This window comes from Condylostylus longicornis, unplaced genomic scaffold, assembly GCF_029603195.1.
Source record: "Condylostylus longicornis isolate FDR11 unplaced genomic scaffold, ASM2960319v2 ptg000055l, whole genome shotgun sequence".
Taxonomy (NCBI): Eukaryota; Metazoa; Arthropoda; class Insecta; order Diptera; family Dolichopodidae; genus Condylostylus; species Condylostylus longicornis.
Genome location: NW_026578024.1, coordinates 614,780 through 638,491, shown reverse-complemented (window position 1 = coordinate 638,491; position 23,712 = coordinate 614,780). Strand labels below are relative to the sequence as shown.

The 23,712-nt window shown below is 25.2% G+C and overlaps 1 protein-coding gene across 1 annotated transcript in view; it reads left to right on the top strand.

Annotated features, from left to right (window-relative positions):
- LOC129611917 (serine-rich adhesin for platelets) overlaps positions 1-22,896 on the top strand; it is a 30,459-nt gene extending 7,563 nt beyond the window's left edge. The window contains exons 3-14 of the mRNA XM_055525340.1: positions 5,810-6,147; positions 13,021-13,270; positions 14,715-16,757; positions 18,131-18,206; positions 19,149-19,215; positions 19,590-19,703; positions 20,362-20,452; positions 20,520-20,690; positions 20,759-20,928; positions 20,987-21,100; positions 21,173-21,363; positions 21,425-22,896. Of these exons, the coding sequence (XP_055381315.1) occupies positions 5,810-6,147; positions 13,021-13,270; positions 14,715-16,757; positions 18,131-18,206; positions 19,149-19,215; positions 19,590-19,703; positions 20,362-20,452; positions 20,520-20,690; positions 20,759-20,928; positions 20,987-21,100; positions 21,173-21,363; positions 21,425-21,549 (3,750 nt within the window). The 3' untranslated portion in view covers positions 21,550-22,896. The remainder of the gene's footprint in view (positions 1-5,809; positions 6,148-13,020; positions 13,271-14,714; positions 16,758-18,130; positions 18,207-19,148; positions 19,216-19,589; positions 19,704-20,361; positions 20,453-20,519; positions 20,691-20,758; positions 20,929-20,986; positions 21,101-21,172; positions 21,364-21,424) is intronic.
- Positions 22,897-23,712: the final 816 nt, after the last annotated feature.

The following is a 23,712-nucleotide window of genomic DNA, read 5'->3' as shown; positions in this document are numbered from 1 at the left end:
GCAAATTTTAAATAATATAGAATAACTAAAATAGAAATTCTTACATAATACTTAAAAAAAAGAAAAATGAATTATTATTCAATTCAAGTAAGTATACCTGGAAAAATTTGCGCTATTTAAGTATGGAAACGCAATATGCAACTGTTGAATAATTTTAATTAATAATTTGAATAATGAGAAAAAAATACAGTTTGTAAAAATTATAAGTTGGTAATGACTTCTCAGATGACTTAATTAAGAAAATTTGGATGTTTTGTGACTATCGCAAAAACTCATTTCTTTTATATGTTATGGTTTTAATATTTTTTTATTTAATATTTTTTTTTATGATAGTGCAGTAAACATGTTATTTTCTTCTATATAGTACATTAGAGGACAAAAATGTATAAAAAATGTAGATGAAGATGTTTGAGGAATTTTTGAAATATTAAAAAGTAATTGTAGTTTATTTTTACATTTTTGAAACAGTTTTGGGGTGTCATTAATTTCTAAGAATGTTGTCCAAAATCTGACAGCAGTTAAAACTTTGAATACTATATGTATGTATATGTTTGAATATACGTGTAAAATTTTAAGAATGTCAAAAAATTGGTCAAATCAAAGCAATTGATAACTTTACTTTTAAATTATGGTCCAGTTTTATCAGCTAAATAATTTCAGATAAAACTAGATTGTTTTAATTAGTAATTATTTCGTTTTTTTTTGCATTTAAAAATTGTGTTTCTAAAAGCACTCGGTTGTCAAACGGTGGAGCTGGTGATCAGCTTTGTGCGAAAGGTCTATCAAGCCATTTGTTTAAAATTTTTTTTATAAGTAGGCACTTTTAGTTAACGCGGACAAATTTGTTAATAAATTTTTTTTTAGGTACTTATATGAAATCCTAAATATTCACATACATAAAGAAAAAATTATATTTCGGAAAAATTTCAACAATTGAAAAATTTTTTGTTAATAAAGTTCTAAAGTAATGCTGTAAGAGAACTCAAATATTTATAAAGTGAACATAAATTCCTTTTCAAATTTATAATAAATTCAAACAAGGTAGAAGAATTGTTTTTAATAATTTTTGTAAAATTATTAGTTTTTAATAATTTTTAAAGTTTAGTAAAGCAAAATTTCTATGTACAGTTTTCCATTTCATTAAAATAAGAAATTCAAGATGTGTTATTGCCAATAACACATCTTGAATTTCTTATTTTGACAGATGAACTGGGGGACACGACGGCAATGCTTTTGTCTAGTTAAAAAATACACAATGTACATGTTTCTTTTAAAGTCTAAACAAACACTCGGTGTGTATGCATACTCGTATACATAAGTATGTATACTGTGTGTTTTCTCATTTAAATATTTTTTCTTGCTAAATAAAACAGCCAGAAACTTTTGAATTTGACAGTAAAGACAAAACAAGAGCAAGCTGATTTTTGTTCCACACATTCTATTTATAGATGATTTTAATATTGCCAAAATTAATAAGTCGATTGCTGAATATTAATAATCGTTTCTTTTTTCATGGTGAGAATTTATTCTATGTCTAGCTGGTGTGCAGTACAACTAATCTTATCATCTATAAACTCTATAAGTATTTTTAGAGTTCATGAATGTTTTTGCTTAAAAGTTCTCTCTTAAGCAAAAAGGAGTTGTTTTTGTTTTATAATAATTGTTACACTTAACTATTGAGAGAAAATATTTTTGAATGTGATATGTGAATTTTTGTTTATCTTATATAAAAATGTATGCGCATCACATAATCACAAATAATTTATAAATGTATTTTTTAATAACTGGCAGAGCAAAAACATACAAATGCATTTAAGTGGTATGTTTGTATACATAAGTATGTATACTTATTGTTTTAACTAGTTCTAATAACTTTGAAAAAATTTCAAAATTCTTTTTTTCTCTTTTGCTTTTGACTTTAAGATTTAACATTGACAATTTTGCTGGCATGGTCTTGCAAGCTTTATCTGAAGGCGGAAAGAGAAATATTCATTCCAAAATTTAAATTTTATTTTGGTTATATTACTATAAATTTGGGAAGATTATCTTATATCTATCAGGTCAATTTATTTTTGTTTTAACTTCTAAACCATGGAATTAATTTTAAACTAAAAAAGATAATGAATGCTGTTTTTAAATCCACTTTTTCATATGAAATAAAATTTTATGAACTTTTTACTCTCACAATGTCATGCCTTGAACTAATGAGGTGATGTTTAAAATTTATATGTATGCGGGCTATTTCATACTTTTTATAAAAATTTTGATATTTTTGCAACAAAGTAAATAGAATTACGTTATAAGTGTGTAAAGGTCTTTTATTTATTTATATTAAGTAAGAATAAATAAAAAAAAGAATAAATTCTGGCATGGGTGATACACATACTATTGTGCATGCGTGTATGTACATACTTATCGCATTAATATAAAATGCATACATAAATATTATATATGTTGCTTTATAAATCTATTTTAAGCTCTCCAAGTTCAATTTATCGAGAAAATAAAGATCTGAATATCTGATCATTAACTCTTTTCGCTCCCATTTCTCGGCAAGTGCTGCTGTTATTTCCTTTGCGAATTGTTATGAACTGGTGTGACTGTTGTTCAGATAAGAAATATGGAATACTTTAAACATAAAATAGCTTCAAAAATTCTTGTATTAGTACAATTTTAAGGTCAAGATTTGTCATTTCATAATGTTTTTAAGTTAATAGTTAAAATTTAAAGAATTTAAACGAAAGTTAAAGAATTTTTGGAATTATTGAAAGAAACCTTTGCTCTATATGGTTATGTAAACTGCAATCTAAGGATGGTTTATGGTTTTTAAGGTTCTTAGGAAAATTTAGCCCTAACTTAGATCTTGATATAAAGCACGTTCGATAAATCAAAATCTTCAAATGTCAGCTCTTTTAAAAACAACAACTTCAAATGAAATATTTCAAAAATTTCACGCAATATCCCTTTATTTTTAATTCTCGAGCTGTGATAGCTTACCTCTAGTTTCTACAACAAAATTTATAATTTAAAAAAAAAAAATCCGAAACATTGTGCAGGTATCACAAATATAAAAATGGGTTGTTATCAGTGGTAACGGCTGAGCACATACACGCATACATGAATACACACAAAAGCTTAAAAAGCTTTATTAAAACGCTAAGTAAATAAAAATAATTGTAAACGTGCAGAGAAAATTAGAGATGGTAAAACTTTGCAAAAAAAATAAAAAAAAAAAATTAATAACAAAAATTTTTATTAAATCAAAGCAAAATATCAAAAATATAACATTCTGATTTCGAATTTTCGAAAACTGATGCGAATATAATACAACTTTTCCCTGCACAAAAAAAAGTTTTATATTAGTTTTTTTATATTATTTAATATATAAAGTGTAGGTTGAATTCATAAGTCTTGCAAAAAATTTACGTGCTAGTTAAAATATAATTACACATTTTCATAGTTTACTTTTTAACAAATTTGACACATACATACCCATGAAAATATATTCATTGTGTTTAGTGCTCAGAAATTCGAATATAGAAAAATAAATAAAAATATCATTGCTTTAAACTTTTCATTTTTATTTTTAAATCTAAATACACGCGTGTATTTATCTTTCTAAATAAGAAAAATTTATAATCAAAAATAAAATCAAAATTCCTGAAAATCTTGATTTATCTTTTTTATTAGAGTTTTTCAATATAATAAAAATACTAAGTAAAATGTAATGAAGGTGCTTATAAAACAGATAGTTTTTGTAAGAGTTAGCATAAAAAAATTTGTAAGAATTTTCAATGTAAAGAAGTGAAATATTTTTTAAGTGAGATATGAAATGAATTTTCAATTTTAACGTGTATTGAAAAAGTGAGTCGTTAGTTAATAAAATGTTAATCCAGAATTTGCATTAATATTGTTTCTGATATTTTTTGCTCGTAAAGTGACATAATTATAATTTTCTTGACGTAATTTTTCCTTTATTAAAAAAAACTTTACTGTAGGTTCTTTCTTTTAGTGGAAAAATCTGCCACCAAAACGTTTAAATTTCTATTTTTGTTTACCTATTTATTTTAAGTTTTTTTTATACAATACAAAAATGAAACTGTGAAAAATAAAATTATAGAAATTGTGTCTACATAGCTACTTACATAGTTTGGTTTTTTGCTTTTTTCATTTTCGGAAATGATATAAGTATATGCACACATATAATTAAGATTAAAAATAGGAGAATAAATTTGACATTAAAAACGATTCTGGCAAATAATTCAATGTATTCATATATACATATACATACATATGCATGTACATAATATACGTATATATATATATATATATATATATATATATATATATATATATATATATATATATATATATATATATATATATATAAACATGTTTCTCAACAACTGAACTGAAATAAAATTTCTTTTATATGGTAAATATAAATAAGAGCAATTAGAAGTCAAAAATAAACCTGGCTCATACGATAAATTTAAAACAATAAAGAAATATAAACACAAGTATTAATGGTAATAACTGGTAAAATATATGTCGCCAAAGAACAACATAAATATCATTGGGTATAAAAAATAAAAAGTAGAAGGTGGAAAAAAAAAAAATTTAAACGACCAGTAAAAATTGTGGGTAATATTGTTCAACATGTTAATTTGACCAATTACCGAGTACAACATATATTCTCAACATGCTTCATTTTCATTAAAAATATCCTAAATTATTAGTACAATTGTAATTAAAAATAGGCACAATGAAAGGGTCATATAAAGGGTATTATGTATTTTTATTCATTACTGGATTACTATAAATAAAATACACTTTCAATATAGTAATCACATACCCTTATTCAAAGTATGAAAATCTGAAATAGTTGTTAAATATACGTACATATTATGTATCAATATTAAGCAAGTAAAATTTTATAAAAATTTATAAATTCATAAAATATTAGCATTTTATTTTCTTTTAAATAAAATCTAGAATCTGTTTACGTTGAGGTAACCTGAGAAAACAATTAAATGTAAATACTGCATTAATTATCAATCCTTGTGCTTACTTTATATAAAATGTTAATGCATTTTTGATCGATTGCAATTATTCTCTCATCTAACGACTTGTTTACATATACGTACATAAAAGAAAGATCAATTTTCGTCTACTTGAAAGTTAATTAAAATAATTTAGCTATCAGCAAAACGTGAAATGTATAAAAAAATATTTTTGGCTCAGCAATATGGTTTTCGATGATTCGTAACTTGTTTTTAACTTTAGCTTTCAGAAAGTTTCAGCACATTGTTACTCCATTGAACTACTACAAACATCCCACACATATGTATGTATGTATATAAAAATATATACATATTGTATATACATATATGTCTTTTTTTGTTTAAAAGAAATTGATACGGATTATACAAGTTTTTTTTGCAAATTTCATTAAAGTTATGATATAGAAACAACCGTATATAAATATATACATATATATAGATATGTTTTTACGTATGTATGTATGTATGTACATATATTAAACCAATTCGAAAAGCAAAAATTATCTATTCATATACTTTTTATTACCATTAAAATTCACATATATTGTACACAGTTGCCAGAAGTCAAGTGTTAAAACTTTTTAAAAATTATGTTTTTCTTTAATTACGGTAATGTATTGGAAAATAAAGTACACGCGTATACATATTTACTTAAAGACATACATTTAAAGAAATTTTGAGCAAAACAGAGTGTTGCGACAACAAATACAGAAAAGAAATTAAAAATAAACGTAATATAAACATAATATAAGAACGGTTATATTATGGATGCTGTTTCACTAACACTGTCTTCAAAGAGTAATAATAATTCACAAACAAATAATAAAAATAACCGCAATAATTCAACATCTGAATTAAAAACAGAAAATTCAATAGCTACATCATTATCTACATCGTCGTCAACCACATCTTTGCAAACAACAGACGGATTCACTACTCAACAGCCAGCATCGACGTCACGGCGAAATCGCTACATAAGAAGTTCTACAGCTAGCGTAACACAGTTGTTATCCGATAGTTGCAATAACCTGTTGCAGAGATTTCGTCGCAATCCCAGTGAACGTCCCGAAAAACGATCTAATCGGTAAAAAAAATAAAAACCATAAAAATAAAATTTTAATCATAAAAAAGAGAATTGAATGAAAAAATTATAAAAAAAAAACTTTATGTTGGTGAAAAAAAGAACTTTTTTATTTGTGTTTTCCCCATGTTTGATTTAACCCTATAATGCGTAGTTTTTTTTTCTCTTTTAAATTTTTTTTTAATACAAAAGTAGTTATCTCATGTACACGCACATATAAAAATCAATATGTGTAGATTTCAGATCAAATAATGATGTAAAATGTTTTTTGAATAAACTATTTTTACATGTTATTTAAGAAAATTAAATATATGTATATATTCAAATTAATTTTCTTTCTTTTTCAATCAAATGAAAAATATGAATAAAAGGAAAAGAAAACAATGTTGGTTGTTACGGTTTTCATAGTGATTTTTTATGCGTTATAATATATACACGTAATTATGGATTAAATCACATACATACATATGTGCATATGTACTTTTCCATATGAAATTAAAATAACTTAAAAAAAGAATTAGATTTACAAAAATATACTATTAAAAATATTAAGAAACAACATTGAATTTAAATTTCTAAGCGTAAACAATAAGTGCAAATTGTGAGTTTTACTTAAAATAAATTTTTCTCCTTGACGTGGCCTTTTGTACACAGTTTACATTTTAATTGAACTTTTGTACTCTATGAGTGAAAAGTAAACAAGATTGTGCCTCCATTTCTAAATGTATGAGAAATCTAATCTTTGTTTTGAAATGTTCTCTAAATTTAATTCGTTTTCTAAATGTAAGGCTTTACAATACTTTAGAATTTTCATAAACATAATGTCGATTTGAAATAAAGCATTGTTTTTGACAAATTCATAGGTATAATGAATAACGTAAACACGAAAAAATGTTGAAATATGTACACCTGTACATATTCAAAAGTTTCTAAAAATCTGTCTTCTTGCATTTCAAGCTACAAAAAAAAAAAATTAAAAGAGCTAGATTATAATTATTTATGCATTTGTAGTTTCGTATTGTAGGATACTACACCTACATTTTTTCTAGTTCTTACAGTGATCATCGAATAAAGTTGGTACACTTTGCAATCATGAAACTGAAATTTAAAATCCGTGTTCAATTTTGGTAGGTGCTGCAATTGTATCTTGTGCAGCGTAGAATTTTAAAAAATGCCGTGAATTTATTTATAGATTTATTTCAATTGATTCAGTCTTCTCTTACAATGAAAAAAATGTGATTATTTTTAACATATGATTCAGGTGAAGAATTTATTTCCCCTCGAGAGAATTTTATTTCTTTTCCTTTTCTTTATGTTTTGTCTTTCTCTCTTCCACAAAAAAGAAAAAAAAAACAGCTTAAATGTACAACGTCTTCTATAATTTTTTTAGTTTAATCATACATAAATGTAAATTTTTAAATGTAAAATAATTTTTATAAATTTTTAAAAAATTTTAAAAAGTTAATTAAATACATTAATTTTAAAATGTAATAAATTTAGAAAACTAGAAGTGAGAAGAATAATATTCAAGTTTTTGTAATAAGTATATTAGTTATTGAAATTTATGAATTTTTTGTTGCTTGCTATATCCTAAAATTTTGCATTATTAAAAGCATATGCGCTCTTGTTAAATGTTATGTGCATGAGAGAATATGTAGGCACAGTATAATTCATTAAGTATTATGGTTTATTATAAAGTTATCGCCTTGTATCGTATAAATTGAAGCCACAAATGACACTGTTTTTATTGCAGAAATAAAAATTAAAACATTATTTCAAATTCACCACAAAAGACTTCAAGATTTCTGCTTAACTCCTTGCACTCAAGGAGTATTTAGCCGCGAGCCATTATATCTATTGTTATAAACAATTTTAAAACTTTTTTATATTTTACATAATTAAAAATTTTTTAGATATGTAAAATATGAAATTTTGTATTTCCAATACTCACTTTGAATACTTTAAATTCTTTGAATACTTCGACTGATAAAACAAATTTTTAACTTAAAATAAATACGAACTCAAATTTTTTGTTTTCCAATTTTCTTTTAAATAATGACTCTGTAAAATATTTTATTAACTCTTGCCAAAAAAAAAGAATTGTTTTTACTTTTGAAAAATATCTTATATTAGTTTTCTTAATAGAAAAAGAGACAAGTGTATAAACTATAGATTTTAATTAAAACAGTAACTGCTCGTACATACAAAATGCAAGTATTTCAAGTATTCAAATTATATGTAAATCAAAAAAAAGCAAAACTGTGCCAAAACCTAATAAATTTATTCTAATGTTTATTCTTATTTTCTACATTACATCGCTTTTAAGCAGCTTACGTAACATTTCATATATTATATATTATTATTGATGTAGGTACGTACTTAATTATGAATGTATTTATTTTTTTGGTTCTTTTCGTTATTTTCACAAATTATATGAAGATAGTTTAATTCAATCCTCCCTGCTTTTGCCTTATTTCTAATTAATTACAATTTTAATTCAATAAATATTTTTTCAACTATACGTATGTTAATATGTGTGCATATATGTATATGTGTATGTATGTAATTTAGCGCAAATCTATTTTATTTTCATTTAGTAAACGCAATATTCATAATTTTTTATTTAGAGTTATTTATTTCCGTTTTTAATTTTAGTGTTAGTTTTATAAACTATTTTAAATGTAGAATTTTGTGTTATAAATTTCAAAAATTTTTTTTCCACCTAATTGTGCAATCTGTTGTAATATACATATGTATTTCATTTTTCTTCATTTTGAGTTCAAGGTCTGAATAAATGAATTTCCTCAAACAAAAAAATATTGAAAGCTATAAATTATTTTACACTACTGCGTTATTCTGGTGTTCGTATATTTGTCTTTCCTTTGTTTTATTATTTCGTTAATCTTGTTTGCCTTCCATTTTGTGAAATTTACGTTCCCTTGCGTTTACATAAATATGTATGTACATATATTCGTATAAAACACAATGATTGCATTTTCATTTTTAAACCAATAATTTAAAAGTGGTGTACAATAGTATCCTGTTGGAACGAAGATCAAAACTTGGACATTAAACTTTGAATTCTAGCATGCTTCTTTGATCTTGTTTTATTCATTTAGTATTTATATTTATAAAAATATGGAGGGTTTTTATTCTAATTAAAAGTTGCAAAAATATTAATATAATATTACAACTAAAAATTTTAAATTTTAGCTGTTTTTGATAAGAACAAGTTGAAATTTTCGAGATTGATGAAATTATTGCTTTCGTAAAAACATGTGCAAGTGTTTTCATAAGTGTTCTTTTGCTTCCCTGAAAGTCCAACCCTCAAGATTTTTATTATGCAAAGATTTAAACCGTTCAACAGGTTTAGACTAACTTTATATAGAGGTTCAATTTATGCCATTCGAATTTCGTAAAATGTTCGTCAGTTATTTCCGGTAGCAAACAAAATTCAAATATTAAATTTTAAGAAAATCCATCAATTAGTTCCGTAGGTATAATAAAGAATGTAAAATCCATCCCGAATAAAACTTCAGTGTCCGAGCTCTGATATTCCGAAAAAAAAATTTATAAATTCTTCGTTTAACCATCCTGAATTCAAACATTAAACTTTAAGGTTTTATTGGTAGTTTTTTTTTTATGTGCACTAAAATGTAAATTTGTCCCATAAATTTCCGGATGTCTGACTTATTCCAAAACTTAACTAATCCGTGACATAGTCAAGGCAAACTCATATACAAACTTTCATCTAAATCGGTGTAGGCCGGCATCTCCTAAAAATAGTTTATTTACGGTTTAGTAAAATAGTTTATTTCTCCTATCTTAGAGAAGCGCAGTTCCGCCGAAAATTCGACATGCCAAATTGGATGCCATCACATCTTCCTTATTTTATGCAATGCGGTTGGTAATAAGTATAGTAACAAAAATTAGTTTTAATTTTTTAGTTTATCAATATCAAAATCAGAACCGTGGTCTTGAAAATATATTTGTAGATATGGAGATTCATATGAAAATATATAAACGCATGTTCAAAATTTATATTTAAATGTTGTACTGTACCAACCTGTAATATACCATCATTTAAATCTTCGTTATAATGGATTTCTGATAAGATTTGTATTAGAAATTTGGGGTACTCCAGTGCGATTTAACAATCCAATTTTTAAAAATTTTTTCACTTTTTTTTTTTAAACGGTGTCTTTATACTAGATTTTTCACTAGGCTACTTTTATAAATGAATATACGTTATAATAAAAAAAGTTTAAAAAGAAGAGTCTTGATTAATGGATTAATTAATTTGATTGAGAAGTGCAAAAATAATTTAATAGTGCATATTAAGTATATAATTATTCAAAGTTATTTTTTTCCTAAGTACATAATATTATAATCGCTAGAAGAAACTTGAGTTTTAGGAAAATTAAGAATTTTGCAAAATAATTTAAGAAATATATGTGCGCTACAACTACTTACATTATAAACGTTTTGATTAACAAAACAAATAACTAAAAAAATAAGCAAATGTAAAGCTGGATTTCCTTGTTCGCCAATTTTGTATGATGATAGTTTGTGACAGCTGCATTGGCCTTAGCGCCACATCGAGTTGTCTGGTTCCGAACAATTTGTTTATCTATCTTTCGAATGACGTTTTTCTGGAAATTATAACAAGTAAATCGAGTCTAATGTTACAGATATTGAATAAAAATACATATTTGCTTATGAATAATGTACACATAAAAAAAAATAAAAACTCAAAATAGAATAAAACAAATGTCAAATTTACGCGTTATGAAAAACTTCCGAATTCCCCGAAATGCTCGCCAGTTTGTTTCGGTAATACCAGAACTCAAATATCATATTTTAAGAAATTCCAATAATCTGTTTCGTAGATATGGTAAAATCGATATGGTAGATAAAATGTAAAATCGACACCCAGATCGGTTTCCGAGCCCTGATCTTTTTAAAAAATTATAGATTTATTGTTTTAACTTTCCAAACTTAAATATTAAATTTTGCGGAAAGTGGTTGATTATATCTCTTTAAATGCGCAAAACAGACAGCCAGACATGTCTGTCTGTGCACATACAGACAGACAGGCGGACAGGTTACTAAAAATAATTTATTTACACTTCCTACTATGAAGAAGTGCGTTTCTCGATATGCATTTTAATTAACAATTTTAATATTACTTTGCACAACTTTTAGTAGCGTCTGATATCGTTTTGTATAGTTGTCTTCGAATTAGTCTTTTGTGTAAGAGTTATAGTTAGTACTAAAAATTCAGCAAAATTTGAAATAGCTATTTACACTGCAGCTATTCAAATTAATGCTGAAAATTGGTGTATTCAAATCCTTAGTTATTAATAAATTTTGATTCTTTACCTTACAATTAATTTTTTGTTATTAGTTTTTTCTCTATCTATTTATTAAAATGATTTCTTTCGTGCAAAATAATCGCAAATGCCAATTTGATAACTTTAAAAAAACTTTTCATTTTCCCATTCCATTAAGAGCAGCACCCGTTTGATGCAATTTTTCTACTTTAAATTCTATATTAATTATAAATTTATTTAAATATATGTCGCTCAGTATATGAGGATATTCAATTCAAAAATAAGGTATAACGGAATCGTTAATTAATTTCTTAAAATAAATTATGGAAATTTTAAGCTGTAAATTTGTATAAATACTTTTCTAAAAATATATTTTTCCTTTTCTCAACAAAAACAAACACTTCTTCAATTTAAACACAAATAAAACTTTCTCTTTAATTACATGTACATCATAATGTATGTAGACATTTTGTTTATATACAATTAAATTGTAAATATAGAAGTGTTGGAATGAAAAGAACGAAATGAAAGAGAAGGAAAAACAAAATCGAAACTAGGTTTTGTGATCACGCAATAAGGTTCATTGACAAATCTAAATAGAAATGGAAAACATTTTTCAATATAAGAACATAATATGTACATATGTATATATACATAATATGTAATTGAAAATTTAATAAAAAAAAATTAAAATTAACCTCCCAATCCGATAAAGATATTTAAATACATAATACACACTTTCAACAAACCTCAGCGTCTTTAAGCTAACTACACCTTTAAATGATTCTAAATATCTTTTCGTAAAAGGCTTGATTTTCATTTCAGAAGTTTAATTTTCGCTTGAATTTACCGCTTGGGATAAAGTTCTTCTCAGATTTAATATCATAATAAATTTTAAGAGCGTAGTTTACTTTTAAATCTTACTGACACATATTTTTACGTACACATATGTATATACAAACATACCAATATTTAAAATAAAAAATTGGCAATTTTATTTTTTGTTCAATTTTTAAGTATTGAAAAATATACGTACATATATGTACGTGCGTCGAAATTTTTGTTAAACGTGATCCGTACCCGACGTTCGAGAGTTAATAAAAAATATGATTTTTTCTTTTTGAAAGCTTTTTATTTCAATTCAGCTTTTCATTTTAATACTTTTCTGAAAATTTTCGCAACGTAAAATTTAAATAAGAAAGTTTGGAAATACAAAGAAGATTTTGTTAAAAATAAAAAAGTGAGTAGATTGTCGCTATTAATTTTCCGCGAAAGAAAATCGAAGCATAAAAAAAGTTCAGTCGCTCTTCAATTTTTATAAAAAAAAGTTTTAAAAATAAACTAATTTTTTCATTTAATTTTTTTTTTTTTATTAATATCAAAGAAAGAATTTAATTTTCGACTATAGTTATTTAAAGTAGTGTAATATTTTTTTTTCTTTAAACTAATTTTTGTTAAAAATAAACAAATATTGGGCAAAATCATCACAAAATTAACTTGAAATATTTTAAAAAACGAATGCTTTTACTACATTAAAACGCAGTCTGGAAACAAGCCCGTCTAAAATAAACACAAAAACAAAAGGTGCTAAAGACAATAATAATCAATCAAAGAGAATAGAAAGCAATAACGAAGATATGTCAACAAAACTAAGACGAGGTTATGGTAGTTTTACAGCTGGAACTACAAATAAACCAACAGCATTTGATCGTTTAAGAAGTAATTTAAGTCCAGTTAGCTCGTACTACAGGCCGTTGATGCGAACATTTGGAAAAAAAGATGAAAACGAAAGAGTTAGTATTAACATCTGGCAAAAATCAAAAATTTTGTAACCATAAAATGTAATTCGTACATATTATGTATGTATATTTAACAAAAACGACGGTTCCTCCAAAGTTAATAATATAAGATATCAAGTAAAATATTTTGTTAGGTTATATTACGCATAATCCAAATAGATTCCGTCATTCATAAGTTGCTACGCATTTTCATTAAAATTTAATATTTGTCACTGTGATTGTCAAATATTAAAAAACTTAAAAACAATTTAAAAAAAAAAGTAAAATTTAAAAAATTTAAAGTGAATGTAGAATGGAATGAAAAAATACAAAGACAGTAAATTACTTTTAAAGAAATATTATTTTTGCTTATATATTCATATATGTACGTAATGTGTATATACAGTAACGTGTAAAATAATAGCAGTATGGTGAAAAATTCTGGATTAAAAAATTTCGATTTAATTAAAAACACACATGTTTAGTAGTATACATTTTTGTTTTTATACTAATAACTTCATTTAAATATAGCAAAAAAAAACTTAAAATATTTCAGTCTTGCAACAAGTTGAAAAATTTAGCTTGAAAAAATTTTGCGTACCGCTATTAATTTGCACATAGTTATGTATATGTACGTGCGTTCAATTGAATGCAAAGTTATAAATAATTTTCTTTGATCAAATTTCATTTAGGCACTCTTTACTTTGTCATCTTGACGAATAGTATTGATTCCACTTTATCGAAACCCGTTTTGAATAAATAGCATTACCCCTGAGTATTTTTCAAACTAATGTATTCAATTTAATATAGGTATACACATGTATATATGTATTATAATTATTCATATTTGCATGTAGGTAAATACATAGATACGAAAATGTTCATTCAGAGTCAAAAGTTTAATGAAACTTGACACAAAATTTATTTTTAATTTTAAAATTTTAATTCGCTTTTTGTTTCGCAATTGTGAAAATGCCGAAAATTCTATCGTTCATTTTTATATGTATTCACATAGTAAAGACTTTTGTTTTACAAAAAAAAACTTTCATAGCAAAACAAAAAAATTAAGAAAAAATTCGTGTTTTAAACAGATAAATTATCGTGTTCGAGGTTTGCTTTTAAAGAAATTTTTTTGTATATATTTGCTTGATGTGCTTACAGTAAAAACAGGTAAACATTGAATTGGTTGATTCACGCTTTCTTCAAAGATTGGTACATAAAAACAGCTATTCATAGTTTTACAATAAATTTATTTTATATCAAAACATGAAAGAAGAAAAAACTATAAAATGAAACTAGGCAAATGATAGGATTATTGGAGCATCATAATGTATGAATGATAGCTTTTTACTTGATACCGTATATTCATTAACATTGTTACAAAATATCTTAAAAGTCTCAATTCATGTATGTGATACAAAAATAACTTTTCTCTTTTTGCTTATTCACAAATTTGTAGAAAAGGGATGATGATCGAGATAAAACTCCAGTTGCACAATCAACAATTTCTCGTTTGGAATCAAAATATTCAGATATTTTGGATAGGTTTGCACGTCGACGCCATCGTAATGAACAAAGGCTGGATCATGACAAAACACTTGAACCGGACGATGATGAACATGTAACAGGAGTGATTAATCCGTTATCCAAATCAGCTACAACATCATATCTAGGTACACATAATACTAATAGTGGTAAAAAGGAACGCACTCCTTATCGCATAGGTGTCAAAGCGAAAAATAAGATTTATGATTCATCAGATAGTGGTTACGCTAGTTCTGGAAGCACAGCATATCAAAGGAATATGGCATATGATCCATACGCTCGCGGATATGAAGTCTTAGAAACTTTAAATTCAAATAGTGGTGGTGGTATTTCTAGACACAGAGATCCTTATGATACAATTAGTGGGTCCAGTACTTCTAGTCGTTATAATGTAAGAGAGTTTGGTGGTGATACGGGAGATATGTATGATCGCGAGTTAGGTCGAGGTGGCAAGGAGAATACTTTTAAAGCTCGTTATGACCCTGATTTGGTGTACACAGAACCAAATGATTCTTACGAAACAAATAATGCAAGTCGTCGGCGCCAATTGAAAAATTATAGACGCAATATGGATTATAGTGACCATAGAACTAACAGATATAATCAGAACGATTCAATTGGTAATGATTTAGGTGAAATTAATAGAAATCGTACAGCCCAACGTTCAAGAACACAAAATATAGCAGGCATGATGGATCCATTATTATTTGATGACGATGACAGATCATCAGCTGATGTTGAAGCAATTTGTGCTGTTCTACGAGCAGATAATAACGAAGCCGCAGCGAAAGCTTTTGAAGAGAAACATTGTAAGTTAAAAGAACAAAAACGAATAAATAAAAAATCAAAGAGACATGATAATGAAGATGATGAACAAGTAAATGATAAAGTTTTGGATTCGGTTTCAGATCAAATTACCAAATCGTTGGCTGCTAAGGAATCCAAAAAAAAAAACCAAAGAGATTCCAGCACATCAACAACATCCTCTAGTTCAACAAGCTCCAGCATAAGAGAGGATAAAATTACAAAAGGAAAAAAAAATAAAGTAACTAATGAAATTAATGAAAATGAATCTGAAACAAGCGAAATCAATGTCGATATTTCGACGATGCCAGATAATACTAGCACAGCAGCTACTGAAACAACATCTATAATATCAGATGAAACTGAAGTATCGAACAGTGGTGATAAAAATGATTCAATTTCCAAAAGCATAGATGTTTCAAGTAGTAATGGTGCTAGTAAAAATTTAAAATCTAGTAATAATAACTTGTCTCTATTAACTTCGCCATGTTCTAATTCCACATCTGGAACAAATTCAAATAGAATTGGAAATTCTTCATTTGTATCACCTACAACATCTTCAATATCTGATTTCGTTTCATCAAACGTTACTAATCCAAATATACCACGTAAAAATTCTCTTATTAATAATACAACAAACTACAATCGCTATAATAAATACAAAACACCGCCAACACTATCACTAATTGAACGTGCAACTGGTCGCGCAGTAAATCACAGTAACATATTACCATCAACACAAAATAAAAGTAATAACCGTTATAATAACAGCCTTTACAGTGATTTATTAAATAATAGTAAAAGTAATTATAATAGTAGAAACAATAAAAGTGACTATTATGATTATTATGGTACTAATAACAATAGTAGAGGAGCAGCAGGTATTTCTAATGCTGCTCATCCTATTGATAACTATTATAATTATGAGTCAACTTCATCCAATACTGGATTGAGCAGTTATTATAGAGATTATCCCCTGTTACCGCCATCTACTTCTAATAAATACAATAATCCATATTTGTATAGTAACAGTCAATATATGCCATCAAGAGGAGGAAATAATAGTTCATCTGGTTCTTATAATTTAGCTAAGTCATCATCTGCATCTGCATTGTTCAATAGATCACGCATTCCAAAAACGCTATCAACTTTTGTAAGAATTTCTATTAGAGAATGTTCATTTATTTTTGTTTTATTTACATTCATATTTTTTAAGATGTTTAGTATTAAGGTTTGATTTTAAATTTTGTAATTGTGCTGCATTTAACAAATATAAATGCAAAGATGTTTGAAACGTACTAAATATTAGTTTTTTTTGCATTTTGTTACTTTTTGCATTTTTATTTTTCTAGTAATTTTAAATTATTAAATAACCTTTTTGGAAAGATTTTTAAAAATTGCGATTATAATTTTTTAATTTAAAGGATGAATTAACAAAATCTGCAACTGCCTACCGAATAACAAAACCAACTGTCGAAAAATATCGTTTTTGTTTTGTGTTCGTTTTCTCTTTTTCTTTTTTGTTTTACTGTGAAAAATTAACGATTTTAACAAGAAAATAAAAAAAATAGGTAATTACTCAATTTTTTTTTATTTAACGTAATATTAATTAACAAAAAATTTTATAGCTTAAACTTTTATACTATATTATAAACAAGCATACTTATTTTTTTTTATTGCAATATACAGTAAGAAAATTTAATTTTACTAGTTACACATAAGATGCGAATTTCCTTTTTTTCAAAATTTCAATTTTGAAAAGAAATATTTGGAATATTATGAGTACAAAATAAAACTAAGTTACAATTTCATCTGTACAAATTTTTGATATTTTATATTTTTATTTATTTTTTATTTACCTACTTCAATTGCTATCAATTTGAATTTGAAACGTGAATTCCTTATTATACGCCTTTAATATTTATCAATAATTTTTTTTTTTATGTATACTTACATCTGTAAATTTATTTTTCTTTATATTTTCAATAAAAAATAAATTTATTTACTAATACACATATGCATATTCGTTGCAATAAAAAAAAATTTTTGAAATTTTAAATTTAAAACTATGCTAAAAAAAACATTAAAAAATTTTGTCCGAACCTAATTATCTTATCGAAAAACGATACCGTATTTTTCTCGTGTTTTTCCTATGATGATGATGATGATGAATTTATATGATGTGTGATGTTATCTAACAACCGTGGTGAAATGATGGTGATGGATTAAACTATTTTGATTGTGTCAACCAATAATGATGATGATGTGTGGTGATAATGATGATAAAACTCACGTTATATGGAAACCCTCCGGTGTGATACGGCAAATAATATGGCAAAACATCGAACATATATGATTAATACATCTGTATGAAACTCTTAAAAACATTTGCTGATAAAAATTTTATATGACAAATGGGTTAATTGTTAATCTAAATCGAACTAACGAATATTGTATAAAATGTGCGAACTATTGGTCGTCAATCAATCAAATAATAAATGGCATCAAAACCATGTGGATAAACAGCAACCAAAACCTGTCATTCAAGATGATCCTGATGGCCATTTAATATATCACACCGGTGACATCCTTCATAATAGATGTTCGTGACAATTTTTTTTCTCACAAAAATTTCTAATTAAGATTTAACAAAATGAAAAAAAAAAATCAAATTTCTTTTAAAGAAAAATAATTAAAGTTAAAGAATGAACACAAATTTATTCAGAAAAATGATTTTTTCAATTTATTAATATTTAAATTTATTAATGATTAAAAAATTATTTTTTTGTGCATATTCAAATTTGAAAGCTTTCATTTAATTAATTATATAATACTCGCGGAACTTTTAAAGTACTATATCGGAACATTTGGCTTTTTGAAATTCATTCTAAGTCTTATTAAGTTTTTAAATTTAATTCGTTTAAAACATTCTCAATCTTGTTTTATGTTTGCGGTTTTAAATTAGAATTTGTTACTTATTTCCTATTAATTTTAAGTATTTCAATAATATTTTTATTAAGAACTTTATTACTTGTTAATTCCTCATTTGCACATTTAATACGCAATCAATATGTATCCTTGAATTTTAATATAAATTCACAGTCGAAAAATAGCCTCGATTCTTGTCTCTTATTGGCAATGAATAAGATTCCTAAAAAATTATTTTAATTAAATACAATATAATATAAAGCCAAATAAAATATTTTTTTTTGTTTTCGCAAAAACCTTGTCGTTTGCTCCAAATCAATTTAATTTGCGAGATATAGTACCTATTTATACCATAAATTGTTAAATGAAAACTTTTAAAATAAATAATTTTCAATAATTTAATAATAAACATAAAATTTAATTAATGGAAAATAATGACAGAAAAAAAACCAAGATTTTTCTTACCAATAAAAAAATTCTTTGTTTTTTTTTTTATGAATTTTTTTTTTAATTTGTTTATTTTCTGGCTACATAAAAAGAAATTTTAAGTAATTTTTTGAAAATTTAAATTTGCAAAAACATTTTTAATTTAACTATCGTTCCATTACATTTGCAGATAAAATTATGGCTACCCTGGGAGAGGGTACATTCGGTCGTGTTGTGAAAGTCAAAGATATGGAAAGGTAAAAAACATCTGTTAATATTTTTACCTTGTTAGACAGTAAAATAATCCAAAACAAATACCTTATACTTAAATTATAAGAAATGGAAAATAATATTTTTTATATTTTTTACATTTATACATATTTTTTTTTTATTTTTCCATTAACAGGCAAAAAAATTTTTTTTTAAATAAAATTGTATGTAAAAATAAAAATTAATAATTTAAATTTATAATTGTAATGTAATTAAAAATTACAGAAAAAAATATGAAGTTATTATATTATATATTTAGAAGTTAGTTAGAATTAAGTTTGTACTGTTTTATAATTAATTCGATTTTCACTAGAGTAGAACTGGTTTTAACTGGTTTTTTGTACGTTTTTTTTTATCCTAGAGAGCATTGCATGGCTTTGAAAATAATCAAAAATGTGGAAAAGTATCGTGAAGCTGCTAAACTAGAAATTAACGCTTTGGAAAAAATTGCACAAAAGGATCCGAAATCTGAACAGTAAGTTTTTTTTTTATTAATAATTGTAAAATAGTATTTTAATTTAAAAATTTCCTAGTCGTAACTATATGTATTTTTCAATTAAAATGAAAACAAATTCCATTGAAAACTAATTTTTTAAATTCATTTAAAAACCAATCACGGCTCCTTTCTTTAAACCAATAGTAAACAGAAAATTTATTTATTTTTCGATTGTTTATAGAAGAAAAGCGTATTTATTGACATCGTCAGCAAAAACTCACTTGCTAAAATGCATACATAATTTTTAAAACGTATAAAGAAAAGGAAAATCTAGTTTTTTTTTTTTTATTTGTAACTTCTGTACTGATGTTTTTTGACACTGATTGTATTGTACTATACATCTGTATAATGTTTATGAAATATTGGAACATATTTTCTCTTCATAAATGCATTTGGAGACTACTTTTTCTTATTGTTAAAAATTTACAATAATATGATGGCTACGAAGTTTGATCCATAAATAACGGTCTTCATTTTTCAGTTCTATTTCTAGCTTTTAGGTTCGAATTCATTTTGATTTTTATTTTTCATCAAATTCGATAGAAAAATGATTTATAAGAAATTTACGATACATATTCTTTGTTTGAATATAACAAATTTTTTTCAAATACATACATATATTTTTTTATATTTTCAGTTTGTGTGTAAGAATGATTGACTGGTTCGACTATCACGGACATATGTGTATTGCATTCGAAATGCTTGGGCTTAGTGTTTTCGATTTTTTGGTAAATTATATAATCTATTATAAGTCAAAACTTTGGGTTTTTATATTGAAAATAATTTTTGTTTTAGCGTGAAAACAATTATGAACCATATCCATTGGAGCAAGTCAGACACATGGGTTACCAACTTTGTTATTCGGTTAAATTTTTGCACGATAATAGATTAACCCATACAGATTTAAAACCCGAAAATATTTTATTTGTTGACTCCGAATATACAACACATTTTAATCATAAAAAGGTAAAACGTTTAATAAATACATATCTCGTACTATTTCATAAATATTTTTAAATTCTCGTTAATTAAAGAGCCGAGAAGTAAGACGTGTGAAGAGCACTGACGTTCGTTTAATTGATTTTGGCAGTGCAACGTTTGATCATGAACATCATAGCACAATTGTATCGACACGTCACTATCGTGCGCCAGAAGTTATTCTGGAATTAGGATGGTCTCAACCATGCGATGTTTGGTCAATTGGGTAAATAATGTCTCTTAAACTGAAAAAAAATATTATGTATGTCTTAATTTGGTACTAGATGTATTCTTTTCGAACTATACTTGGGAATGACTTTATTCCAAACTCATGATAATCGAGAGCACTTAGCGATGATGGAAAGAATTCTTGGCCAAATACCGTATCGTATGGCACGGTAATACAATATATAACATTATAAAATCGTTTCCGTATCATAACAAAATCTAAAAATAATGTTATTTTGCAGAAAAACAAAAACAAAATATTTCTATCATGGCAAATTGGATTGGGATGAAAAATCATCGGCTGGACGTTATGTGCGTGATCATTGTAAGCCATTGAGTAGATATTTATTATCAGATAGTGAAGATCATGTACAATTATTTGATCTTATTAAAAAAATGTTAGAGTATGAACCTAGCCAGAGAGTAACATTAAGTAAGAAAACATCTACATATTTAAGCGATTGGCAATGACTAATTTTAAATTTTATTTTAAGGCGAAGCACTACGTCATCCTTTTTTCGAGAAATTGCCTCCATCACAGCGCGTAGGTGACCCAAATGCAGCTAAATTACTGTCAGGCAGTAGCAGCAGAGAAAGGTCTCACAGCCTATCTAGATGAGAGTCAATACGATTTGGTTATTGTTAATTAATTTCAAATGACATTTCTTACAAAAAAACACACAAAAATAAATAATAACATTGTATAGTATACTGTGTATGTACTTTAAAATAATTATAAACAATAATGACATATATATTATGATACCACTTAAAAATTACTGCTTAGACGTGATTTTTAGTAGAAAGATATACAAAGTAAAATCACACAAATTTAATAGCAAAATACTGTAGATAATATAAAATATGTATACAGAATGGAAAAGAATTGAATATACGAGTGCAAATCCTTTAAATAATAGAATGGTATAATAATTCTAATTACTCAACTTTCAATTTCTTAAATCTATTATTTTTCCGACTAGTTCACTTAAATTATAATTTAAGTTCTTGTTAAAAATGGCCATTTGGCCTAATCTAATAAAGTAATGGCAATTTAGTTTCAGTCTTTAATTTTAGAAAAAAATTTACAATTTTTTGTGATTTAATTGTTTTTATTTTCACCTTACGGAAAAAACTAAAAAAATAGCATGAATAATTATTGAACTGGCTTAATTTATTTTAATCACATAAAAGGAAAATTACACCAAGAGAAAATATGAGGAATTAAAATGTTTCTGAAATATTTAAACTCAAACGTTTATTTAGAAGTAGGTATGTAATTCCGCATCAGAATTTTCAAAAATTTGAATACTATACTTTCGTTCATATACATATATCAATCAATCTATTCACAAAAATATACATATTTTCATTACACAAATACAAAATTTTAAATTCAAGGAAGGATAAAAAGACGTCTTAATGTTTGAAATATCAATTATAATTTTGGAAATTAATTACTTTCTTTTGTGTATTTGCTATTATCTGATGATTTAAAATAACAAATTTGACCTTACTCAATTAGATTATTTTAATCAGGACAATAAAATACATCTTGTTCTATGTATGTATACTTATTGTATATACATAATATATACATAACTGCTTGTATATATATGTATATATATTTACTCAAGTTTTATTTTACAAAATTATTTAATATATTCGTATGCCAGTTAAGTCTGGAAAATGTGTTGCAATCGAAAAAATGTGAAGTCATAGGAAAAAATGAATATGTGTCTCTTGTGTCTTACTTATTTGAAAGATTATGTACCATAATGTGTATGACTTTGTAATTGATTAGGAATAGCCAAATCGTAAAATTATTTTTTTTTGTATTAGCTGTGTGTTGGGAGATATACATATACTTAAACAAAAAAAGCAGTAATCAGGGTTTCTTTAAATTTTTATTTTTATAAATTAAAAAACCAAAACGCTTGAAAATATACATACATAAATAGTTCTACGGACGTTTTTTTTGTTAACAAAAATCTGATTTTTTTTTCTTTAACTAAATTTATTTTTTTAATCATGTTTAGCAAATTATATTTACTCGATTATTATATTTTAAATTCATTTAGTTTAAACTTTAAATTAAATACAAAATTCATATGAAAGAATGATTAAATTTTCATTTCAGTTTAGAAAAAAATTAATGAATTTGGTTATATTCTTAAAATATATCTAAACTAAATCAAATTATTAAATTTTAAAATTAATTATTTTGGATTTAAGAAATCATAATTTCAAAAGTTCAAATAAATTTTGATTTTGAAGACTCTAAATTATTAAGCAATTTTTTGTCAAAAGAATTTCAAAACTCACTATTTTGACTTTATTTAAGTTTGAGTTCATTGAAAGATATTGAAAATCAGATTATTGACATGGAGTGAAATTAAAAAAAATTATGAAGAAAATTGATTGTTTTCCTTAGTTTAAGAACGTATATTACAATTACATATGTAAATTTAATTCGAACTAAAAATTTCTTTTAAGTTCTTTTTTTGTTTATTTTAATCATATTAATATCATTTCAATTTTAGGAAAGTTTTAGCTTAAATACTTTAAGGAAAATTTTTGTCAAATGCAACTTATGTATGTAGTTAGTTTAATACTATAAAGATTCGTTCATATATTATGTACATGTTTCGTCTTAAGTCTAAATGAAAGGCTTTTGGAATATGCTGCTGCGTTGACAATTTGTAAAGGGAAATAAACTGGAAAAATTCAAATTTTTTTGAAATAATAAAAAGAAAATATTTTTATATATACATATACATGC